This window comes from Camelus dromedarius, chromosome 14, assembly GCF_036321535.1.
Source record: "Camelus dromedarius isolate mCamDro1 chromosome 14, mCamDro1.pat, whole genome shotgun sequence".
NCBI lineage: Eukaryota > Metazoa > Chordata > Mammalia > Artiodactyla > Camelidae > Camelus > Camelus dromedarius.
Window position 1 is genome coordinate 54,627,810 of NC_087449.1, and position 25,569 is coordinate 54,653,378.

The 25,569-nt window shown below is 40.9% G+C and overlaps 1 protein-coding gene across 1 annotated transcript; it reads right to left on the reverse strand.

Annotated features, from left to right (window-relative positions):
* Positions 1-885: 885 nt before the first annotated feature.
* Positions 886-3,368, reverse strand: PNRC2 (proline rich nuclear receptor coactivator 2). Its single transcript, XM_031464341.2, has 2 exons — positions 3,231-3,368; positions 886-2,935 (listed from the first exon to the last, which is right to left on the reverse strand). Exon 2 carries the CDS (start codon positions 2,915-2,917, stop codon positions 2,498-2,500), a length of 420 nt encoding a protein of 139 aa, XP_031320201.1. The 5' UTR covers positions 2,918-2,935; positions 3,231-3,368; the 3' UTR covers positions 886-2,497.
* Between the last annotated feature and the right edge of the window lie 22,201 nt (positions 3,369-25,569).

Genomic DNA, 25,569 nt, shown 5'->3' on the forward strand with positions numbered 1-25,569 from the left:
CACCATCCTTCCTGTAGGCTGTAACTTTATTAGTACCTTTTTAAGGTATGAGATGTTATGACCATTAACTTTTTACGTACCCATAGCCATTAAAATTTTACTTACGCCCTTCTCTGAACCCTTTTATCACTTGAATCAACCCCAAAGCAAAAACCTAATACATCTTTTAGTATACATAAACTAACAAAGATGCCCAGGATGAGGACTGTTGAATCTAGTCAAATTCCAGTGCAGTACAGAAAACATGGCAATCCTTGGCACTGGTAATAGAAAATACACTGGGAATACACCAGGAAAAAAATGAGCTCAAATATTGATTTCTTCCAAGTCACTTATACTTCATTTGCATGAGAAGATACAGCTTGGGATTCATTGCCTAATTAGTGTGGAACTCTAAAAAGGATTATTCTTGAACAAGTTTAAGCTACCCTATCATTTGGAACCTATTTTAGAAAGCCAGTGTAATTCTTGTGACTTTTACCACATGTCCCCTTGTGAAAATTGTACCTTTACGTATCAACAAGTAGTAAAACACAAGGGTTCCTGTCAACTTGAATTCTTTTGTGCTATTTTTTTTCTATAAACCTAAATTATAATGTAGTAAAAAAGGAGACACAAATCTGCTTTACTCAATTTATCAAATGAATTCAGAAACTTCATGTATTTCCAAAGTATTCTATAGCCTCTTAACTGTTAAGCCCTGCTGGGAGGAAGTCACAGCTAGTTGCCTTTTTCTATTGTATAGCTGCTGAATTAATCCAAATGTTAGTAAGCAAACCGGTTGCCTCTTAAAACCCACAGTCCTGTTGTATTTCAGTTGGGCTAATTATGTGCATGCTATAAGAATATTAGTTGTAACAATTTTTATCAATAAAAGCAAGCCACTGGGGAAAAAGCAATTTTATTTTTTAATTTCACACTTCAAATTCATATATGTACATTAAGTACTATATAAACTTTAGGATTTGGGACGTTTTATCTCACCTGAATTTATTTGGAGAAACACAACTTAGCCATTCTGCTTAAAAATACAAAAAAAAAAAGAAAAAGTTGCCAAATTATGTAATAGGGACCGACCTACATTCAAATTTTAAACAGATTCCCCCCACACACACTTTTAATTTACTATTCGGTTAGCTGTTATAATTAGCATTTATCTTTAAGGTAGGCAAAGCATGTTATCAAGGTACTATGCAAGAAATTACATCTTTTGCAACAAGTGGTCCCCTGGGTTGCATCCCTTACGAAAAAATCACGGTACGGTCATTGTACACTGTACTCACAGGTTACACAAATTGTTGAAAGCCAAAATGAATCTCTTAAGGTTGGAGAACCCTCTTAATAGTTGACCTTTGAGCTTAAGAAAAAAAAATAGTAATCTCATACTGCATTTCACATCTCTCAACAATAGGAAATGTTTTAGCAGCTTAAAACCTTTTCGGTTATATAAAACTTTACACTAGGATTTGCTTTGAAATATAGTTTACAGCAAGATCAATTATAACATACATACACTGGCACTTTAGCACAAGGGCAAACTTTAAAAGCAAGTTATTTTGGACCTTTAAAATTAGGCCATAGTATAAAAAGAGTGTCTTATATTCAGCAAATTCATACTAAAATACTCTATTTTTGTAGGATAAATGCCAACAAAACTTTACATATGCTACAAGTTTATTACATATATTTACATAGCTCTTTCCTAGGTACTTAAAACTTTCACATTATACAGCTCCCCACTTTAAACACGCTTTTGCAGGGATCTGAAGCCACATCACTGTCAGAATAGCTTGTGCAGTGCCTTAATACAAAAATGTATTTTGAAAGCTACTCGGTGAACACCAAATACTGTTTCTATAAAAAAATAGTTTCGGTGCATTTGTTGGCAGACACCTATCCCGCTGCATGTCAGAAATGGGGCCAAGGGGATATACTCTCATTCTAAATAGCCCCTAGTGCTCTTTCCACATTCACCATACAGTTCACTAAACCACGACTATTCTCTAAAGAAAATTCACATTTTCTCTTAGCAGTGCATCAGGTTGTTAGCATATTACTGGTTTGGGTGTTTCTAAACTTTCAAATATTCAACTAGTTTTCAACCCTAGTTATGTCTTAACTGGATGCTTATCAGATTCACCAGCTTTCAACAACTAAATATACTGATCCATGAATAATATTAAATTAGTATTTTTCCCCAACAAGCAATAGAAAAAGTTGATTCCTTTACCATTCTCCAAATCTAAACTTGAATGGTTTCACTTGGTTACTCAATTCAGAACACTTAGTATTGATACCAAGAACAATTATCAGTAATTCAGTTATTTTAAGTTGCAGTGATTCTGTTACATCATAGTGCACATAACACATAAAGGTGGAGTGTAATTTTCTACATTAATTAGTAGTTTTACAGAGAAATTCCCAAGTGAATTTGGTCTGAAACAATTGCCAATTATCCTTAAATATGACTAAATTTAAACATTAGTACTTTCTTATTTTATACTTGTACTTTGAGTAAGGTTTTAAGTTGAAATGTCATTATTTCTTTATCAGAAGGATTAAAGGAAACAGGAACCCAGTGGCTTGGTGGTTTAGGAAGAACACTTGGTGATGGTGGCTCACTAAATTTGGCTCCAGCATAGTTTTGATTAGTTTGAGACTTAAAAAGTAAGGTGGGACTTGATAAGCTAGAGTTCCAGTTTTGACTATTTGGAAAACTTTTGTTCTTTCCCCCATTTTGCATGGCTTGCCATGCAGCTGCTGATGAATTGTAAGTATGTCCTCTTTCCTTTTTCTTATGAACAATCTTCATCTGAGAATTCTGATCCTTGGTCTTCTGTCTGTTAAGCTGTTGTTGGTTCTTACTAACATTTCGAGATTGAGGGGCTGGAATGTTATACCTCTCTCCGCCACCCATCTTCAGCTTCTTTGTCACCTGTAAGTGAATGGAAACAAAATACTGAGTAAAATTCCACTTAAGACAGTTTTGTTCAAAACTTTTAACTTCAATGGCCTCAATCTGAAACTCCAGAAATCTTGAGGATGATTCAAATAGGTGCTATGCAGCTGCTTTAACTTCATAATAATGTTCACACTTCATCACATGCACAGCCTTCCTAAGAAAATGAGCTTACCCATAAATCTGAATAATCCTCTATTTAAAAATAAAAACAATTAAGTTGGTTAAGTCCATCACAAAATGTCTGCCCCATAACAAATGAAGTTTATACCTTTCAGTCTGCTTTTCAGATTGCAGGATTTCCACTACCTGTCCTCTTCCTTGCTGCCAAGCCCAGGATAACCGATGTTGCTTTCTGACAGATCCTTTCCTTTGTCTCAATACAGAAGTTTTCATGGGCCGATCTGCTGAGTTCAGCCTAGGAGCTGAGGCCAACATCTGAGTCTCCTCAGCACACAAACTTAAGAGAAGTCCTAGCTAGAAAAGCAAAGATTTTTTTCATTATTTCAATTCAAAACATGGAATAAAGTGATCGTTTATATTTACTACAGAAAGTTACAGAATGGCTACTTCCTAAACTAAAAAGGCAGATAATAATGACTCTAAGGATGACTTTGACCTCTAAACTGTCATTTAAGAACTCTTCTAAGCCTTGAGATCCAGGAACTCCTGAGGAGTTGGGGGCGGGGGGGAGGGTGTCCGCCAAATCACGCAACAAGTTGTATATTTTTCCTAGGGACCTTTCAGGTTCTCACACGGATTTTGTGACCAAAACATTAATTCAAACCACGTAAGCGTTCACCCTGACAGCCATGCCAAGAAATGGGCTTAAAATTCGTTTTCTCAAGAGACTGTGTTTTAAAAGTCCCTCCAGAATTTCCCAATCTTTCGACACATCACGTATCCGTTTTCACAAAGTAGTCTCCCAACATGTTTACGTCATGCAGTGTTTCCTTTAGTTACGAACTCCTGACTCCTCCCCGTTTTAAAATAAGTTCCAGAAGCCATAACAACCGGTCAGTTTCACACTTAAATATATAAAAATGCTTCCCTATCGTGAACATCAAACATTCACGATTTCATCTGACATTCCAAGAAACCAAGTTACCAAAGAAATAATAACTCCTCTTTTCGAAAGGGTGAGAGGCCCTTCGAGACTATTTTAACAGCCTTAAAGAAATGAGTTCCCGGATCGTGAGTCATTCCCTACGCGAGCCCGAATGTTCAGTTCTTCTGACGGGGCTGGGCTTCCGAGCGGCTGCACGTCCCTCGGGCCTGGCCCGGGAACCCGTCCTCCGGGCCGCCCGCGCCCGCCCGGCTTCCCGATCTCGCCTCCTTCCCCCAACAATGGGGAGCGCGGCCGCCAACATGGCCGCGCCCGCGGCGCCGCCGCCACTCACCGACTTCGAGCTCGGGACCTCGGCGGCTGCGACTCCTGCTCGGCGTCGAAGCCCCCCTCCCCTTCCAGGGAGCGACGAGGCAGGAATGAGCGAAGCCCACGAGCACCGACAAGATAGCTGCTGGCCACCGCGGAGTCCAGATCGACCTCCTCCTGCTGCCTCTACCGACAAAATGGAGGCGGCGGCGAACACCGAAGCGGGGCCGGGAAGCGCGGCGGCCAATCAAAACACGCCTTTGCGAGGCCCGGCCAATGATACGCGGGCCGCCGCCTGTTGCTGGGGCCCGACGGGGCGGAAGAAGGAGGGTGGTTGTGGACAAGGGTTTGAAATCCTCCCCCAGAGGAGCATGTCGGGAGCAACTGCTGCGGCCCCAGCGGCCGCCTCTCCGCCGGACCCCGGGTAACTCCGGCCTCTTCGGGGAGGCGCCCGCCCGGCCGCTTCCAGCACCTCGGGACGCAGCCAACGCCAGCCTCTCGCGGCGACCCCGGCGCCCGAGCCCCGCGCACCCCCACCGCCGGGGAAGAGGGGTCAGCCGCCTGCCCGGGCAGCAGCTTCCACCAGGCTGTCCCGCTCGCGGGTCCCGCGGCCCTGGGAACCCGGTGGTTTCCCCGCCGTGGGAGTCACCGAAAGGGGCACTGAGTTCCCGAGTTAAGTTCATTGAGCCGTGTAACTGATTTCTTACAGATGATGGATACTCAACAAAGTTGCTTTTCGGGGCTGGCCCCTGCCCACTTAGTCCTGCTAATCCCTCTGTCCCCAGTCGGGAACTTCTTTGCAGCCCCCAAGCTTGCTGTTCCCTTGCGGTCCCCTCCTGTCCTCCCCGCCCCCAGCCTCGAGATTCTTCAGAAGTTGCCTCCTCGTGAACGCGTTTCCGACACACGTGCGGATCAAGTTAATCGGTCCCTCCTTTGTGTCCTACTGGTACTTAATCTCAGTCACACAGTGTTGTAGCTACTTGTGGCTCTAACTCTTAAGCCATTCCCGCACATAAACCCTCCAGGGGGCAAAGCCAGGTTCTGTTTCTCCAAGCACGGTGCAAAATTTGTTGAGAGAATCGGGGGTGGAGGGTCCCCCCTTATTCCCCTTTCTGCCCAGTTTGTAAGTGAAAGGGGGGCTGGGAAAAAAAGACAAAGTTCAGTTGACTATGCCAGCGAGGTGCAGGGAAGAGGAAAAGGGCAACTTCTTTGGAGTAAATGGATAAGCAACCCAGAGTTGGTGTTTTAAAGGTGAACACCAACTTCTATGAACATACGAACATTTGTGTTACAGGATGGATTTATATATACTTTTTACAAGTCCCACATAATTCGTTTCTTAATCTTCCGTTTTCCCCTACCATCATCCCCTACCCCTGTGTTCTTCTAACCATGGACCTTAACTTTTCTTAACAAAGCCACTTAAGCTACTGCGTTTTAAAAGAGGAGTTTGTTCATCTAATTTGGTGAAATGTGTAGAAGAGAAGAGACATTTTTGAGCATGGGACTTTCTGGTGCCAATCATTATAGTCAAATATAATGTTCTTAGTAAACAACTGCTAACTTAACTTGAAGGTGTTATCTACTTCCCTAAAATTCAAAAAACTGGTTTAGACATCTGGCCACAGTAGAGCCAGGCTGTATTTAATGGATTCAAGACTTTGACTTCAGAAAAGACCCTTACAATGTATTTTTTAATATAGCAGTTTGTAAAATGAAGTTCTTTTTCTAATTCTTTTTTTTTATCATCATCCAAATATCTTCCAAGTTCATCCCTGCTACACTCCCACCCCTCCCTCATGGATCTGATTGTGTTACTTAAAAAAAAAAAAAAAAAAACCAAAAAAAAACACTTCATTGGCCCCAAATTGTATAACAATTAAATTGCTCTCCAGACCTTATCTGTATCAACACACGGGTGTTGTATTAGATACTTACTCTGCCTCTCTCTGCCCTGTGCTAAATTGTTCTGCTTACATCATTTCATTTAATTTTCACAAATTACGAGGAAGGTGCTATTTTGATCTCCACGGTTCCCTGCAGCATCTATGTCTGAGTCATTTTTGTGTCCTCCCCAAAGGTGTCCTCTGCTTTGCCCAGAGCAGACACTGACTGGCTGCTGCCAGGGCTGTCCAGCCAGCTTGGGCAGTATGAAGCCTCTATCTTGCCATCTGGTTGAGTCACGTTCTCTGCCAGAAAGTCAGAGTTGGGCTGCCCTCTGGCTAGCACCGTGAAAGCCATTACCACGTTCCAGACTCCCAGGAGCCTCACAATATAGCTCCAGCCTCATGCTTCATTAATATTTACCAAGTGCCCACAACAGCTCAGAACTGAGAGCAGAAGTTAAAATCACACCTCTTTAGGACATCTGATAGAGCCTCTGCCTGTCTCAGGCTGCCCTTTAAAGTCAGTTCCACCAACATGATCCAATTAGTGGTTCTCAGTTCAAATAGGGAAATGTTGATGTAAACAAACAGCTCTCAGGATGTAGATCAGCCACCAATGCTGGATGCCAAATGCATAATAAATACGTGGGTGTTTAATACCACACATTTATTTAACAAAGGTTTATCTGGTGCCTTCTTTGAGGCAGGCACTCCACCAAGCCCTGGAAATACAACAGTGAATGAGGCTCCATCCTAGCCCTAAAGGAACTCAAAAGCTTTTCCCTTTACTAATCAGAGAGGGAAGCTGGTGTCTGGGGAGATTCATTTCCTCAGTTCTTCCTCTGAGAGTCAAGGACAGGCAGTGCCAATCGTATGTAAACACGAAAATCAACCTACTAACATCCCTAAGGAGTGCAGGTTAGACTGTGCTCAGACCCTGTGGAATGGAAGGAAAAACGAGAAGATTTCCACGCTCGCTGGAATCCTTTCCCCAGAGAATCTGTTATGAATCATGTATCTATGGGAGTTAAAATCAATGAAACCTCTTATGTAAACATTTTCTACCTAATCCGAAAGTAGAAGTGGGGCAAAAAGGTGTTTCTGAAAGTCTGACTTTGGAGGACTGGCGAACTGCAGGCTGATGCTTGCTGTATTTAGACCCCAGGGATGCCAGAGCAGCTGAGACAAGCACCCACATTTGCTGAACATTTGGAACAAGTCTCTAGGAGAACTGACTGACTTTTCAGGCTGGATCACTCACCTCCCCGTGTGTCTATCTCAAAACAAGCTATTTTGGTTCTTTTTCTTCCTCAAGCTCATCTATGAATTCAGAGCCCAACTTTGAATGCTTGCAGGTCTATCAGCTGATGGTTATTTCGGTTAGGGGGAAGCAAGTTCTGGGGACCTACTGAGAGTAAAGTGGACCACATGCCTGATGTTCTGATGTGCCTCAGGGCTCTGATCTCTTTGCCAAGCTGGTATCAAAACCCACCCCCCTCCACTCACAGTGAACGTGTTTCCTGGGGAAGCATCTGTCGCACGTTCCCCAGCTGCCCACATGTTCCCAAGCAGTTGCAAATCAGTTCTCAGCCATTACAGCCATTTCGGTCCAATTACTAAATGGGGCACAGGAAGTCAATGGGAAACTCCCACACCTCCTGTGATTCTGACCCAGAGGTTCAACATCTCTGGGACCTTTAAAGGATTCTGATGCCTGGACCCCCACCCCAGGATCAGAATCTTTGAGAACGAGTACTTGGGTGTTCCGGTTCCACTGAAGGGTGGCAGAATACGCTACTCCCAAACATGCCACTTTGGCATAAAGATTATTTTGAGCTAAAGGCACTCGAAAAACAGCAGGTGCAAGAAGCTTGCGCTGAGCCTCCTCCCCTTTTCTTCTCAAAAACAGGAGAAAACTCCCAGGCAAGAGATGCCCTTCCTATAGTAGGAGAAAAGAGACATTCTTATCTCCAGAGAAAGAGGGGGTCAAAGGCCCAGAGAATTCTGCACAAACAGACCTTGTCAAAATCACTCTTCTCTTCCTTTAGCCTCCCCGTATATTTCACTTTTCCACAATTGCCTCCCTTTGTTCAATCTAGTGGAAAAGCATTTAGGCTTTGCCACCTCTTGGGGTCTTGGTTTCCCTATGAAGGCTCCCATGTCACGTAAAACTTACATTAAATAGACTTGAATGCTTCTACCTTGTTAGTCTGTTTTATGTCAGTGTAATTCTCAGGGCCAGCTGAAGAGCTTATGAAGGTGGAGATAAAGTTCTGTACATCCGATTCCAACGTCTCCCTCTGGTTGACACCTCCTGCTCCAAGTTTTTCTAAGGAAACGTATGTGTGAAGGAGACTCCCCTTTGTCTTCCATAATCCTCAAAAGTGGTGATCATACCAAACAACCGGAAAAAAAAGTGAGAAACTAGCTCCTGGAGAACCAGAGTTATTTTGATTAGCTCTGTAAAGTGTTTATCTCACGGACGGACTCCCAGTCTCCTTGCTAGTCTGCTGATCTGAACTGTCCACTCCAGGGGCTGAGCTCACAGTACTGCAAGCCGGAAGCTGTGTCAACAGTGAGATGGGCTGCAATGTTCAGAGGAGCAACTGAAATGGGCTCAGACTGGCAACTAGATTGTTAATAAGAGGAAACCTGGGACATCAATACTCACCGAAAAAAAACAAAAACAAAAACAAAAAACATCTCCTAGAAGAAATAAAAGCAAGAATAAACAAATGGGACCTAATGAAACTTACAAGCTTCTGCACAGCAAAGGAAACCAGAAATAAAACAAGAAGAAAACCTACGGAATGGGAGAAAATTTTTGCAAGCGAAACCGACAAAGGCTTGATCTCCAGAATATATAAGCAGCTCATACGACTCAATAAGAAAAAAATAAACAACCCAATCCAAAAATGGGCAGAAGACCTAAACAAGCAATTCTCCAAGGAAGACATACAAATGATCAAAAAGCACATGAAAAAATGCTCAATATCACTAATTATCAGAGAAATGCAAATCAAAACTACAATGAGGTATCACCTCACACCAGTCAGAATGGCCGTCATTCAAAAATCCACAAATGACAAATGCTGGAGAGGCTGTGGAGAAAGGGGAACCCTCCTACACTGCTGGTGGGAATGCAGTTTGGTGCAGCCACTATGGAAAACAGTGTGGAGATTCCTCAAAAGACTAGGAATAGACTTACCATATGACCCAGGAATCCCACTCCTGGGCTTGTATCCAGAAGGAAATCTACTTCAGGATGACACCTGCACCCCAATGTTCATAGCAGCACTATTTACAATAGCCAAAACATGGAAACAGCCTAAATGTCCATCAACAGGTGACTGGATAAAGAAGATGTGGTATATTTATACAATGGAATACTACTCAGCCATAAAAACCGACAACATAATGCCATTTGCAGCAACATGGATGCTCCTGGAGAATGTCATTCTAAGTGAAGTAAGCCAGAAAGAGAAAGAAAAATACCATATGAGATCGCTCATATGTGGACTCTAAAAAACAAAAACAAAAACAAACAAACAAACAAAAACAAAGCATAAAGGACAGAAATAGACTCACAGACAGAGAGTACAGACTTGTGGTTACCAGGGGGGTGGAGGGTGGGAAGGGATAGACTGGGATTTCAAAATTGTAGAATAGACTACACTGTATAGCACAGGGAAATATACACAAGATGTTATGATAACTCACAGAGAAAAAAATGTGACAATGAGTGTGTATATGTCCATGAATAACTGAAAAATTGTGCTGAACACTGGAATTTGACACAACATTGTAAAATGATTATAAATCAATAAAAAATGTTAAAAAAAAAAACAGTGGAAAATGAGAGCCATCTATTTATATATAAGACCCTGACAATACCTGTCTCCCAACTCTTCACACCCAGGGCAGGAGGAAGAAACACAATCCTCAGCTCAGAAGTCGTGGGAGGCTCTCAAGAGAATCAGATGAGATATGAACCCCTTCCAGCTCCCACAACATGTTTGCTCAGCTTGACAGTCTGTGAATCCCTGCAGACGTCTTGCTTTATCGCTTTCTACTATGTGTTGCACTGAACCATAGCACCAGCACTTTTAACGCCTTCTAAGTCTACACCATCAGCGTGCTTTCAGGAGCATTATCTCCCTCAGCCTTGCCATTAGCTCTGCAGGAGAGGTGTTATTCTACAGACCAAGAAACTGAGGCTCAGAGGCACTTGTTCAAGTCTGCAAGAAGGATCTTCTCTCTTAAAACATTTTTAGTGGAGTTTGTCTTGTTGTATAAGTAACGTATGTTGGCTGAAGAGAAGGCAGGTAAACAAAAAGTAAAATAAAAATTACTCAACATCTTACCTCCCAGAGATAACCACAGAGATAAGGTTTTGAGAGGATGTCCTCCCAGCATTTTTTCTGTACAGAGAAGCAGTTTGGAGTGGTGAGAGCACCGACTCCAAAACCTGTCCAAGTTCGAATCTCAGTTCTGTGGCTTACTGACATATGGCCTTGGCTTTTTAGCCTCTCTGTGCTTCAGTTTCCTCATCCATAAAATGGGGATAATAACAATACCTAATAGTGTAAGGATCAAATAAGTCAACATCTTTGAAGTACTTAGAATGATGCCCAGAACATAGAAAGACTTCAGTCACTGAGCTTTTTCTTTCCTTTTTATAATAATGATAATGAATGACATAGATTCTTTTGTCACCTGACTTTTTTTTCACTTTTTAAACTCAATAAATTGTGAGCATGTTTCTGTGTATATATACATACCTGCATCGTTGTTAACAGTATTCCATGTTATGAACCTCTGTCGTTGATTTCACCAGCCCCTCCTGTTGTTTCCCATTTTTCCCTCTCACATGCTGAGTTGAATGTCCTTATAGATAAATCTTCACTTCCTTAAATAAATGTCCTTTAAATAAGTTCCTAGAGGTGAAATTACTAGGGTAAATATATAGGTAAGATTGATTTATGTCTCCTCCATCAGTGTAAAAGTCCAGTCTCTGGCTTCTGGCTTTGAGGATACGCCTCTCCCTCCTTATTAATGGCTGCTTCTCTGTCACTGGACCTGAAAATGAGTTGGTGAATTTACGTAGAAGGGAAATAGTGGAAAGAATCTGAAAAGGTTTTTTAAAGATCACATGTTATATATGACCCTTTTAAGAAATATGCCTGTGGGATATCTCTTTCCTCAGGGGCACCTGATGCTAATAAGGTCTACTCATTCATCACACTTGACAGCCTCCATAGTCTTCGATTTGGCCATCAATGAGCCACAAACATCTGGAATTTTCCACTGACTCAGCGCAGGCCGACGTTTGCTCTCTGGCTGACAGCATGGGTTTGGGAAGAGACTGTGTGAGTCAAGCTTCCATGCCTAAGAGCTTGTGTTTTGCCACAGCAGAAAAACACGTAGTGACATAGTTTTAATAGATGATTAAAACTCTTTGGCCCTGTTGACAGTGTGGTGTGACTACCTAGGCACCAAGGAATCTCCATTAAACCCACCGCTTCTAATGCATTGGGAGGTGAAATAACTTGCCGAGGACAGTCTGATCTCTCGGCTCCAGTTCACCATTTTTAATACCACTTGATTTTTATACCACCTTCTTGCCTTTAACTGATATATCTTTGTTTTATTTTGTTATGACTGTTACCTTGTATAATTCAAAGGTATGATCTTTTGCATATTCCAGATGTACCCCTCATTAGATAATAGGAGTAAATAGTGAGCACTTTACTATGAGCAAAACACTGTACTAAGTAAGCAATTTACATGCATTATCTTGTTTAATTCTCAACCGAATCCTCCTAAGGTAAGTAATATTAGTATCCTCATTTAAACAGATGAGAAAATTGAGGTTCAGAGAGATAGGTTAAGTGATTGTCCCAAAATCACACACAGAGAATTCAAACCTGGGTCAATGAGATACCAAAACCTCTACTTTTAGCCACTCTGCTGTCCTGGCATAGTGTTCAGGGTCCGTATTCCTCAGGAATGCTCAGAATATAGCTTGTTCTGGAATAGAGGGCAGCCACCCTTTTGAGCCCAGGCTCCCATCAGTACAGTGAACTTGCACACATATTCTTAGTGCCTATTAGAAAGGAAACAAAGAAAAACTAGAATATTTATAGGCCCCCATACGTGAGGTTATTTTCAGAGGGATCCTGCCCACAAGGATGGTTCCTGCAGTGGACGTGTACTGCTAAGAGGCAGGAGCTGAGGGAGCTTCTGCAGTGGCCAGCCTCAGGAGGAGCATTGCCCACCGCAAAGAAATTGCAGCCAGGTGAGCCCATGAGGAGGAGTTGCGGCAGAAGCCCCAAAAGTGCCCATGAGAGAAAGAGGCAGCTTTAGATATCCATCAAGCCAGGGAAACATGAAGCCATCTGACAAGAGCTCTGGTCCAGAGGAAGAATTTCTTGCTCTCCCTTACCCTTCTTCCTCCATGGCTGAAAACTCAGAGATGTCAAAAGCTATATAGTTTTTAAAAAAGAGGAAAAAACTATATAGTTAACAAGCTGCAGAAGGAGGAATAAGGAAGAACAGAGCCTTCAACCTTCAGTCAAGTTCAGAGTTCTGATTATTACCTGGACTGGCCAATTTTAATTACTGAGTCAAAATTGAGTTCAAAATTTAAAGTTACCACAGAGTTCTATTACCTAAAAGAAAGAAGGATAATGAAAATAACAATGGGAATAGCACAGACAACACCCTGTCAGATATCTGACTAATCAAAATTGGACAGCCAGTAGGGCCATGGGGAGCATAGTGGCTAACTGTCAGCCCTGCCTAGAGGTCAGCAAAAAGGTCACCTCCCCATGAAAATGGGTGTTTCATCCATTGACGGGAAAAGAACTATCAACCTAAACAGATTTAAAAGGAGAATAAGTTTATGCACCTAATAACAGACCATCACATGTATGAAATGAAAATTGATGGAACTGAAGGGAGAAATAGAGATTTCTACAATGATAGTTGGAGACTTCAATACCCCACTCTCAATGAAAGACAGAACAACCAGACAGAAGATAAGTAAAGAAATAGAGGACTTAAACAACACAATAAACCAACCAGATCTAACAGACACAGACAGGACGCTCTACCCGACAACAGCAGCATACACATTCTTCTCAAGTGCACATGGTACATTCTCCAGCATAGACCATATTTTAAGTCACAGATTAACTCTCAGTATTTTTAAAAACATGGATGTCATTCAAAATATCTTATCTGATCCCAACAGGATAACATCAGAAGTCAATAACAGAAGGAAAACTGGAAAATTCACCAAAATGTGGAAATTAAACAACACACTCTTAAACAATCAATGGATCAAATGTATCACAAGAGAAATTAGAAAGCATTTTAAATCAAATGAAAATGAAAGCACAACATACCAAAACTTTTGCAACCCAGCCAAAGCAGTACTAAGGGAGAAATGTGGATGTAAACATATATTAAAAAACAAGAAAGACCTCAAATCAACAATCAAGCTGAACAACTTAAGGAACTAGAAAAAGAAAAACAAACTAAACACAAAGTGAGTAGAAGAAAGGAACTAATAAAGATTAAAGCAGAGATAAATGAAATAGAAAATAGAAAAACACTAGAGAAAATGAACAAAACCAAAAGTTGGTTCTTTGGGGAAAAAAAATTCAACAAAATTGACAAATTTGCTATATAGACTCAGAAAAAAAGAGAGGGTTCAAATTACAAAAATCAGGAATGAAAGTGAAGACATTACTACCAATTCTACAAAAATAAAAAGATTATAAGCAAGTACCAGGAACAACTGCACCCCAACAAATTGGATAACCTAGACGAAATGGAAGTGTTTCTAGAAACATACAACCTACCAAGACTGAATCATGAGGTAACAGAAAATCTGATTAGACTTGTAACTAGTAAGGAGATTAAATCAGTATCAAAATCTGACAAACAAAAAGCTTTGGCCTAATGGCTTCACTGGAGATTCACCAACATTTAAGAACACCAATCCTTCTCAATCTTTTCCTTTTCAAAGAGGAGGGGACACTTCCTAATTCATTTTATAATACCCTAATACCAAAGCCAGACAAAGACATTTTAAGAAAAGAAAACTCATGAACATTAATACAAAAGTCTCAACAAAACTCTATTAAACTGAATTCAACAGCATAGTAAAGAGATTATATGCCATGACCAAGTGGAATTCATTCCTGAAATGCAAAGATGATTCAACATACAGAAAATTGATCATTGTAATACACCACTTAAACAGAATGAAGGAAAAAACCACATGATCATTTCAACTGATGCAGAAAAAGCATTTGATAAAATAAATACCTTTTCACGATAAAAACACTCAACAAAATATGAATAGAAGGAAACTACCTCAACATATTAAAAGGCACAGTGAGCATCATACTCAATGGTGAAAGACAAAGTCTTTCCTCTAAGAGCAGGAGCAAGGCAAAGATGCTCACTTTTGCCATTTCTATTAAACATAGTCCTGGAGTCCTAAGACAGAGCAGTTAAGCAAGAAAAAGAATTAAAAAGCATCCAACTTGGTAAAGAAAAAGTAAAATTATCTCTGTTTGCCTATGATATGATCTTATATATAGAAAACCCTAAAATTCCACCAAAATCTATTAGAACTAATAAACAAATTTGACAAAATAGCAGAATCCAAAGTCAACACCCAAAAATCAGTTGCATTTCTATACACTAACAATGAATCATCTGAAAAGGAAATTTAGAAAGCCATTTACAGTAGTATCAAAAAGAATTAAATGTTTAGTAATTAAATGGAGGAGGTGAAAGTCTTGTTCAATGAAAACTAAAAAAAAAAAAAAAGGTAGAAATTAAAGAAGACATAAGTAAATGGAAAGATACCAGTGTTCATGGACTGGAAGACTTAATGTGTTAAGATGTCAGTACTACTTAAAGTGATCTATAGATTCAATGCAATCCCTATCAATATCCCAATGACATTTTTTCCAGGTAGAAAAATCCATCCTATAATGTATGCAGAATCTCGAGGGACCCTGAATAGCCAGGACAATCTTGAAAACAGAAAAACAAAGTTGAAGGTCTCATACTTCAAAACTTACTTCAAAGCTACAGTAATCAAAACAATGGAAAACTGGCATAAACGTAGACATACAGATCAACTGAATAGAATAGAGAGTCCAGAAACAAATCCTCACATGTATGGTCAAATGATTTTCAAGAAGGGTGCTAAGATCATTCAATGGGGAGTGGACAGTCTTTTCAACAAATGGTGCTAGAAAAACAGGATATCCACATGCAAAACAATGAAGTTGGACTCTCATTTTATACCATATACAAAAAATAACCACCAATGCATAAAAGACCTAAACATAAGAGCTAAAACTCTTAAGAAAACATGGAACAAAAACTTCACCACACTAGATTTGGCAAGAATGTGTCAGATTATGACACCAAAGGCACAGACAACAAAAGAAAACATATGCAAATTGGACTTCATGAAAACTAAAAACTTCTGTGCATCAAAGAACATTATCAACAGAGTGAAAAGGCAACCTAGCAAATGGGAGAAAGTATTTGCAAATCATATATCTGATAAGGGATTCATATCCGGAATATATAAAGAGCTCTTAAAAATCAACAACAAAACAACCCAATTCAAAAATGGGTGAAGAACTTAAACAGCTATTTCTCCAAAGAACATGTACAGATGGCCAGCAAGTACATGAAAAGATGGTACACACCACAAATCATTAGGGAAGTGCAAATCAAAACCACAATGAGATACCACTTCACAACCATTAAGATGGCTATTACAAAAACAAAAACAAAACCAGAAAATAACAAGTATTGACAAAGGTGTGGAGAAATTGGCACACTTATGTTTTGCTGATGGGAATATAAAATGGTGCAGCTGCTGTGGAAAACAGAATAGTGGTTCCTGAAAAAATTAGAAATGTAATTACCATATGGTTCATCAATTCCATTTCTGGGGTATGCAACAAAAGAGTTGAAAGCAGGGACGTGAACAGATATTTGTTACACTCATGTTCACAGCAGCATTATTCATAATAGCCAAAAGATGGAAACAACCCGAATGTCCATCTACAAATGACTGGATAAGCAAAATGTGGTATATTGCTAGTCGTTGGAATGGTCAGTGGAATATTATTCAGTCTTTAAAAGGAATGGAAATTCCAATACATATTACAATGTGGATAAACCTTGATGATGTTATACTAAGTGAAATAAACTGGACACAAAAGGAAAAATATTGTATGATTCCACTTGAATGAGGTACCTAGAGTAGTCCAGATTATAGAACAGAAAATAGAATAGTGGTTATCAGGGCTGGGGGGAGGGGAGAATGGGGAGTTACTGTTTAAAGATGAAAAATTTCTGCATATGGCTGCTAATGGTTGTACAATAGTGTGAATGCCACTGAACTCTTCACCTAAAAGTGGTTAAGTTGGTAAATTTTTATTTTATGTGTATTTTACCACAATACAAAAACAGTAACAGGATGTTACTTCTGAGATTAGGTTGCAAAGAGATTGTGACTTCCATCTTGCTTGCTCTCATGCTTTAACTCACCCCAAGGGAAAATAGTCGTCCTGTTGTGAGCTTGTCTATGGCAAGTAAAGGAAGTCTTCAGCCAACAGCCAGAGAGAAGCTGAGGCCGCTAAACAGCTCTGTGAGTGAGTTTAGAAGTGGATCCACCCCCATGTTGAGCTTTGAAATGACTGCAGCCTGGGAATGACTGCTTGACTTCTCACAGCAATCTCGTGAGGACCCTGAGCCTCTTAATTTAATTGAATAAGAGATAAAAATGGAAGCTCAAAATCAAATTACAAAAAAAAAATTGTTAAGAATGAAGTACATGAACAGATGATCATCATCCTAACTTGAAATGAATGAATACAGGAATAAAAACTGGAATATCTAAACAAACCTAATTCTGCCAGCCTTGGAGCTGAAGGACCATTTGGCCACATGGGTTGTTTGGCACGGCGAAAACACATGCCCACTTCCGTACTCAGTGCTGGCACAACACAACCCTCAACATCCACTCTGGCTAACACTGTTCAGGCCCCAGGGAAATGCTCTCCACATCTCTTGCCCCATGACCTTGAAACAAAAGGCAACTGCATCCAAATGATATGAAGGTTTGTAGTTGATTTTGTCGTTGTGAATATAAATTTGACAAGATAGGAAGGTAGGACATCTTTAATTAAAATGTGTTTTAGTTTGTCTTATTCAAATTATATGTAGACAAATTATATGTAGGTCTCCTTTCTTCTTTTTTCTACTGTGGTAAAATCAACATAACATAAAATTTACCAACTTAACCACTTTTAGGTGTACAGTTCAGTGGCGTTAAGTGCATTCATACTGTTGAGCAACCATCAGCACGACCCAGCTTCAGAACTTTTTCATCTTGCAAAACTGAAACTCTACTCATTAAACAATATCTACCCATTCTCCCTCTTCCCAGCCCCTGGTAAGAATCATTATATTTTCTGTTTCTATGATTTTGACTAATCTGGGAACTTCATATGAGTGGAATCATACAGTATTTAACTTTTGGTGATTAGCTTATTTCATTTAGCATAATAGCTTCAAGTTTCACCCATGTTGTGGCATCTGTCAAAATCTCCTGCCCTTTTAAGGCAGAATAATATTATGTTGTATATATACCACATCTTGCTTATCCATTCACTCATCAATGGACATGAGTTTCTTCCATGTTTTAGCTATTGCGAATAGTGTTATGTACATGGGTGTAACAAATATCTCTTGGGGACTCCACTTTAAATTCTTTTGGGAATGTACGCAGAAGTGGAATTGCTGTTTCATACAGTAATTATATTTTTAATTATTTAGGAAACACCATACTGTTTTCCACAGTGGCCATACCAATTTACATTCCCACCAGCAATGCACAAGGGTTGCAATATCTCTACATCCTTGCCAACACTCGTTATTTTCTGTTTTGTTTTTGTTTTTGTTTTTGTTTTTGTTTTTTTTAGTAATAGCCATCTTAATGGTTGTGAAGTGCTATCTCATTGTGGTTTTGATTTGCACTTCCCTAATTAGTGATGTGGACCATCTTTTCATGTACTTGCTGGCCATCTGTATATGTTCTTTGGAGAAATAGCTGTTTAAGTTCTTCTTCAACCGTTTTTGAATTGGGTTGTTTTGTTGTTGTTTTTAAGATCTCTTTATATATTCTGGATATGAATCCCTTATCAGATATATGATTTGCAAATATTTTCTCCCATTTGCTAGGTTGCCTTTTCACTCTGTTGATAATGTTCTTTGATGCACAGAAGTTTTTAGTTTTCATGAAGTCCAATTTGCATATGTTTTCTTTTGTTGTCTGTGCCTTTGGTGTCATAATCTGACACATTCTTGCCAAATCTAGTGTGGTGAAGCTTTTGTTCCATGTTTTCTTAAGAGTTTTAGCTTTTATGTTTAGGTCTTTTATGCATTGGTGGTTATTTTTTGTATATGGTATAAAATGAGAGTCCAACTTCATTGTTTTGCATGTGGATATCCTGTTTTTCTAGCACCATTTGTTGAAAAGACTGTCCACTCCCCATTGAATGATCTTAGCACCCTTGTTGAAAATCATTTGACCATATATGTTCATCATCTGGGCTCACTATTCTATATGGTTTATTTCTGGGCACGCTATTCTATTCTATCAGTCTTTATGTCTATATTTATATCAGTTTCCCATTGTTTTGATTACTGTAGCTTTGTAGTAAGTTTTGAAGTGTGAGATCTCCAATTTTGTTCTTCTTTATTCAAGACTGTTTTGGCTATTCAGGCTCCCTAGTAGCTCATGACTTTTGCTATATTCTGTTTGTTGAAAGCTAGTCATTGAGTCTAGCCCACAAACAAGAAGAGGAGATTGCACAAAGATTGTGAGTACAGTTGTCCCTCAGTATCCACAGGGGATTAGTTCCAGGACCCCGCTCCTGTCAGATGCCACAATCTCTGGATGCTCAACTCCCTTCTATAAAATGGCGTAGTAGTTGCTTTTAACCTAGGCACATCCTCCCATAGACTTCAAATCATCTTTAAAATACCTATAATAACAAATACAATGTAAATATTCTGTAAATAGTTATAAATACAATGTAAATGCTATGTAAATAGTTGCCAACATGTGATAAATTCAAGTCTTCCTTTCTGAAACTTTTTGGAATTTTTTCTCTGCAGTATTTTCAGTCTGTGTTGGGCTAAATCTGTGGATGCAGAACCCATGGATTCAGAGGGCTGACTGTACCATGGGGCGGGGATTACTGGGAGCTATTTTAGAGGCTGCCTGCCACAATAGCTAACATTTATTGAGGATTTAATATGCTAAGCCATATATATGTACTTATATTCATTTAATGCTGACAATAACCCTGGGAATCTGTAACTATGATTAGACCTAGTCTGTACTAGAGGCCGTTAAGGTTTAAAGAGATTAAGCTACCTATGGCCCCGCAGCTACACAATGATGGAGTTGAGGCTCAAACCCAGCCTGTCTGATTCCAAAGCTGTTGTTTTTAGCTAGTGTACTATCCGCGTACTCAGCTGTTTCAGTATCTCAGATGAATGTAAAGCGCTACTGGTTATAACCTAGGGTTTAAATTTGTGATGGGCAAAAACCTCAGAGGACTGTTCATGAGAAGAATGAGCTCTTTCAGCTGCATTTAGCTCTAGTCAAATGAATCCTATTTTGGTTCAGTGTCAGCTTGTTAGGGAAGTTTGCTGCTCACAGTGGAAAAGGAATGACAAACCCGCTAACATAAACATGTTGAAGAATTTCCCTTCTTACTACACTGGAAACTATTTCGGTTCTCCAGACTTCTGTAAGAAGAACCTCAGCTTAAAGGAAGCTTCTGGACCCAATTTCATGGGCCACTGCCTCATAACATCAACTCTCTGTCGAACTACCCCAGAATTTTTGGACCAGGTCACACCAAGAGAACTTTGCCAAAAAAAAAAAAAAAAAAAACGAAAACAAAAAAACAAGTTTCCACAGAACCAGCTTCTTGGCCTGAGAGAGTTCTGTTTTCAAATGACTTAACCCCCACGTCCTCCCCAGTCAGATTTTGCTACTTATCACTGGAAGGGCTCCTTCCTACCCTGAGGAATATGTCAGGGAGCATCTGCTAAAGTCATAAAGCTCTCTGCTTCTCTTTTTTCCCTTCTTTTAAGACTACATCTGCAAATGTTCAGAAAGAAAATGATAGGTTGATTTTTAAAGCCTAGGATAGAAAGCATGCATTAGAAGTGTTTCAAGGGAGGGTACAGCTCAGTGGTAGAGCATATGCTTAGGATGCATGAAGTCCTGGGTTCAATCCCCAGCACCTCCTCTTAAAATAAAAGAAAAAAAAATTAGAAGTGTTTCAGGAACACTGAGAAAAAAAAATTGTTTTTAAAAGTGTCCTTGTTTTCATAAGATTTTTATGAGCAGATATAATTGCCTTAGTGCTTCCGCTTAAATGAGCAATTGACTCCATTTACATTTTTTTTTTTTTTTTCTGAGCTCCAATTCAGTCCTTGGAGCGGGATTGGATGCCAGGCAGGTGCAGATGTGAATAAGACACGGGTCTTGCCTTTAAGGAGTTTTGATAGTGGGATTCAGAAACGGGAGCAATGGTATACCCTGTTACGCAGAACATGCCAGGTGCTGTGAGGAAGCTACAAATAACTATTAAAAGTTTCTTCACCTTTGCACACAGCACTACTTTCATTTACAGAAGCCCTTTCACTGAGTTTCACAAGTTCTCCTTGAGTTTCACCCCACCCTGCTGGGTCAGCACAAGGTTAAGAACACAAGCTCTGGAGCTAAACAGCCTGGTTTTAAATCCCAGCTCTGCCGCTCACACGGTGCCCAACCCTGGCAACTTACTTAATGTCTCTGGGTCAGGTTCCCCACTGGGAAAATGGACATAATTATCTCTATCTCACTGGGTGGTTAGGAGGATTAAAGGAAGCAATGTGTTCAAAGGGCTCAGAGCTCAGGAGGTACAGATGTTAGCAGTTATAGCATTTCTGTTTCATAAATGAGGAGACTGAGGGTTAGCTGATTTGGGCAAACTGACTTGCCCAGGATCATTCTGCTAGCCCTGGTGGGACAGGGCTTGAACCCAAGATATCTGACTCCAAGTCCAATGCTCTTTTTGTTGCTCAGCAGCCTGAAAGCTATGTGAGTTCAGAACCTGACCTAGGGTCTGGGAAAAGGGGTCAAGGGTTGGGGTAGTAAAGTCCAGGGAGATTTCCTGAGACAGCGTGGAATGGAGGTTGTATCTGAAAACCTTCATCTGAAGACTGCTTCTGACAACTCAAATTGATGGTGTATCCTCTTGGATATATTAGTGTAATTTCTTCATGTAGAGCATTCAACTACTTTTAATGGCTCCCTCCTCTGTGTTTTCAAACACGTGGTACAAACTTCTATCATAGCCTTCATTGAGGGGTATTTGTGTTACCTGCAGTTCCAGTTACTCTTGCTGCATAGCAAATCACCCCAAAGCTTAACGGTTTAAAGCAACAGCAATTGTTTTATTATCTCTCCAGATTTCTGTGGAATTTCTCCAGAATTCGGGAAGGATTGGCTGGGTGGTCCGACTTGGGTCTCCTGTGGTTTGCTGGTGGCGGCTGGTGGATGGACCTGGCTGGACATCTCTCCATCTTCATGGACTCTTAGAGCTTCTCCCTGCAGTCTCTCTATGCAGGCGAGTTTGGGCTTCCTCACAGCATGGCAAACTCAGGGCCGTCAGATTCCTTACATAGTAACTGAAGGCTTCAAGAGCCAATGTTCCCAGCCTGGAAAGTCATATCATGTCACTTCTGGCATCCCCTTTTGGTTGAAATCGTCACAAAAGTCTTCCTAATTTCAAGAGAAGGTTACATAGACCTCACCTCTTAATGGGAGAAGTCAAATGCATGGGAGACTTGGTTGCAGTCGTAACTGGAAAATACAATCTACCAGACTTGCTATCGTGTCCGCCTTCCCTGCTAGAACACTCATTCATTCACTTACTCATGCAGTAATGTGTTCACTCATCAAACATTTGTTGCATGCCTACTATGTGCCAAGCACTAAGCTGAGCCCTTCATATAGATTATTTTCACCTAAGTTTCATGTCAGCCCTTTGAAGCAGATGCATTACCCCATTCAACAAGTGAAGAAACTGAGTTTCAGAATGGTGCAGTGATTTGCCCAAAGTCACACATATGAACAGAGAAACAGTGATTTGAATCCAGAACTACCCATTTCAGAGCATATGCTCATTCCTTACCCCAGGCTACACTCCCAGGTTCAACATAACTTGGTCACCTCTAGGGCTGCGCCTCGGTGAACCTCCCTGCCCTCCATTCCCCCAGGATAGGTCAGTGGCTGGGGTAACAATAAGGGGGACACTGCCTGGGACCAGTGGGACAGACTCCAATTCCTGAGCCAGCCATGGGACTTGCATTTGTCGTCCCAGAGGTTCTGGCTACACGGTGCATGATTGGGATTCATGCCCTCATTGATTCACCTATTCACACATGGTCAATAGGGTTTATTTTGGTGCCAGCTCCAGTCAACAGTGGCCACCTGAAGTGTTGCGCTGTGAAGGATCCTGAGCATCATCTGGATCAGCAGGAATAAGGGCCTTGATCGACTGGTCATGTCTACCATGGGCATTGACTAGTCATGTCTACCATTTCACCACTCCCTCCTTGCACCCACCTTCCCAATGCTATAAAGTCACATCTCTTCTCATACGGGAGGATACTGGGATGCAAGCACCATGAGGGCAAGGACTATGTCTCGTTTGCTCACTGCTGTAGGAGCACCTAGAACAGGACCTAGTGGGAATTAGATCTCAATAAACATTGATTGAACAAATGAGACCATTATGAAATAGAGGTTAAATGGATTGACTCCAAAGATGTCACAGTCCTGCGCTTGAATTTCAGCTCTGCCCCTTGCTGGCTGGATAACACTGGTAAGTCACTTTACTTCTCTGAGAGTTGGCTACTTCATTCATTCATTTGTTCATTCAACAAATATTAGCTGAACACCTAGTATGTACCAAACACTGTTCTAGGCATGAGGGATGCTTAGAAATAGATCCCTGGTCTCATGGAGTTTATACTTTAAGAAAGAGAAACAGATAAATTAACAAATAAGTGATATAGTGGGTGTCAGACGATGATAAGTACTTTGAAAAAAACATAAATCAAAGCAGAGGGACAGGAAATTCTGGGGTAAAGTAGGAGGAGATTTGTCTCCTAAGCGTATAGGACCCTATGAAGATTTGAGTCCAGGGCACAAAGGATGGTGGACCTGGTCTTAGCCAAATCATTTGGAGTTCCTTCTACCTTCTTCCTAGGGAAGAGTATGTTATATTTCCATATGTAATATAATATGGATATATGGTCCTCATTGCTAAGTGCTGTGAGATTTTCTCACAAATGAGAACGTGTCCATTGGGAAGTTTAGTTCATGCCTTGTACACAATGAGGGTTCAGCGTGTGGAGGCTGTTATTATTTTCCTTTCATTGGACATTTCCATTCAATGGACATTGATTAGGTACCTACAGAAAGTCAGAGCTGGACGGGCCACCCTATCCTCCAATTTTACAGGAGAAGAATCTAAGGCCCAGACTTGTTCAAGATTACACAGCCAGGATGAGTCAGAGCCAGAACTAGAGCTTGGACCCAGATTTTGTCTTTCCTCCAGTGTTGCTTCCTTAACCACCCAAGAATTTCCCACAACTCCTAGCTTGTGGATGATTTTATATGTCCTCTTGTGGGTCCTCACAGCTATTAGAAGAGAAAAAAACTATTCATGATATTTGTTCAAGAAGGTAAGAAAGACTTAATCAAAGGGTCAAGGGAACATCGCTATAGGTGTAGGGACCACTACAATGTTTTTTATTGTTGTTGTTGTTGTTGTTGTGTGTGTGTGTGTGTGTGTGGTAGGAGAGAGATTGGACTCAGTTCTGAATACAGCATAGGCAAGTGGGGATTTATAACCAAGGAGCAGGGTCAGGGTGAGTAGATGAAAAATTACTAAGAGGCAACATCAGGGGTAGGGGTAAGGGGTAGGGTGGGGCAGGTGGTAAACTGACCTAACAGGATTCCTGCTGAAGGCAGGAGGCCAGGGCGATCAGATCAGATCATCCGGGGGTGGCTGAAGATGAGGAACCCAATTAGTTATGGAGGGAGATCAGACATGGAGGATGGGGGATTCTAGCAAAACCAACCTAGCAAGATTCTTGCTAAAATTGGACAACATATAGATAAACATGAAAATCCAAAAGCTGAGGGCTAGTTGAAAAGTTGAGATGAGCCTGAATAGAGTTTGATCGAGGAGAGAATCTTTGTCACTATTGAGTCTACGATTAAAAACTATGAACTAGTTTAGTCAACTTTCTTTTCCTGGAAGGTTCAGGATAAACCTATTGACAGCCTCTCCAGCCAGCTCTGAGTCAGGATTGTCCAGCCAGTTGGACACTTTGGCATCTACCCAGAGTGGAAACTGCAGCTCCTGACCCTAAGGTTGCTTAACCACCAGGCCCAGCCTTTCAGGCGGCAGGAAGCGCCTCCCTCTGACCCATTTCCTCTGACCCCGGCCTGGGAGACTGCCTCCTATTTTGTTTAAGGAATAATTCATCCTGCTCATCCCCCACCTTCGGGTTCTTTTTGTCCCTAGCCTTAACTTTCTTGGCCCTCCGTCCACTTGTCTGAACTGGGAAGTAAAAGGAGGGTCCCCCCACCCCTCCAGGAGGTTGTCGCCTCTCCGCCACATGGGATGCCTTCTCAGGTTTCCTGCTCTCTGTTTCTTGCTGATCACTCCAACTCAGCGCCTGGATCCTGAATGTATCTTATGCCTTTTTGATTCCTCCATAGTCCCAAGCACAGTTCTAGACACATAAGTAGACAAATAAATATCTACCAGCTATTTGATAGTTATAGCCATTTAAGAAAGAAAGAAAAAAACAAAAAACCAAACAGATTGAGAAGTGGACTTGTGACCTACCAGGGAAGACCTATAGGAGAAAGGATTTGGGTTAGGCCTGGAAGAAGGCGGTCAAGATCAAATAGAAAAGCAGGAGGGAGGGGGCACTGCGGCTGGGAGAACAGCACAACCAAAGATGCGGAGGCAGAGATCCGCAGGCAGATCAGAATTCCAGACCTGGAAGGGAGGCCGCCAACAAGTGTTCCCTTTCAGTTTGTGACCCCTTGGTGGATAATAAAAAGTATGTCATCGGCTACAAATAGCATTTTTTTTAATGAAATAGGGTAGATTCGAAGAGAATAAAATAGATAGGAAAATACCAGAGTG

Bases quoted from the DNA above. Each gene is read 5' to 3' on its own strand.
- PNRC2 (XM_031464341.2), bottom strand. From the start codon at position 2,917: ATGGGTGGCGGAGAGAGGTATAACATTCCAGCCCCTCAATCTCGAAAT.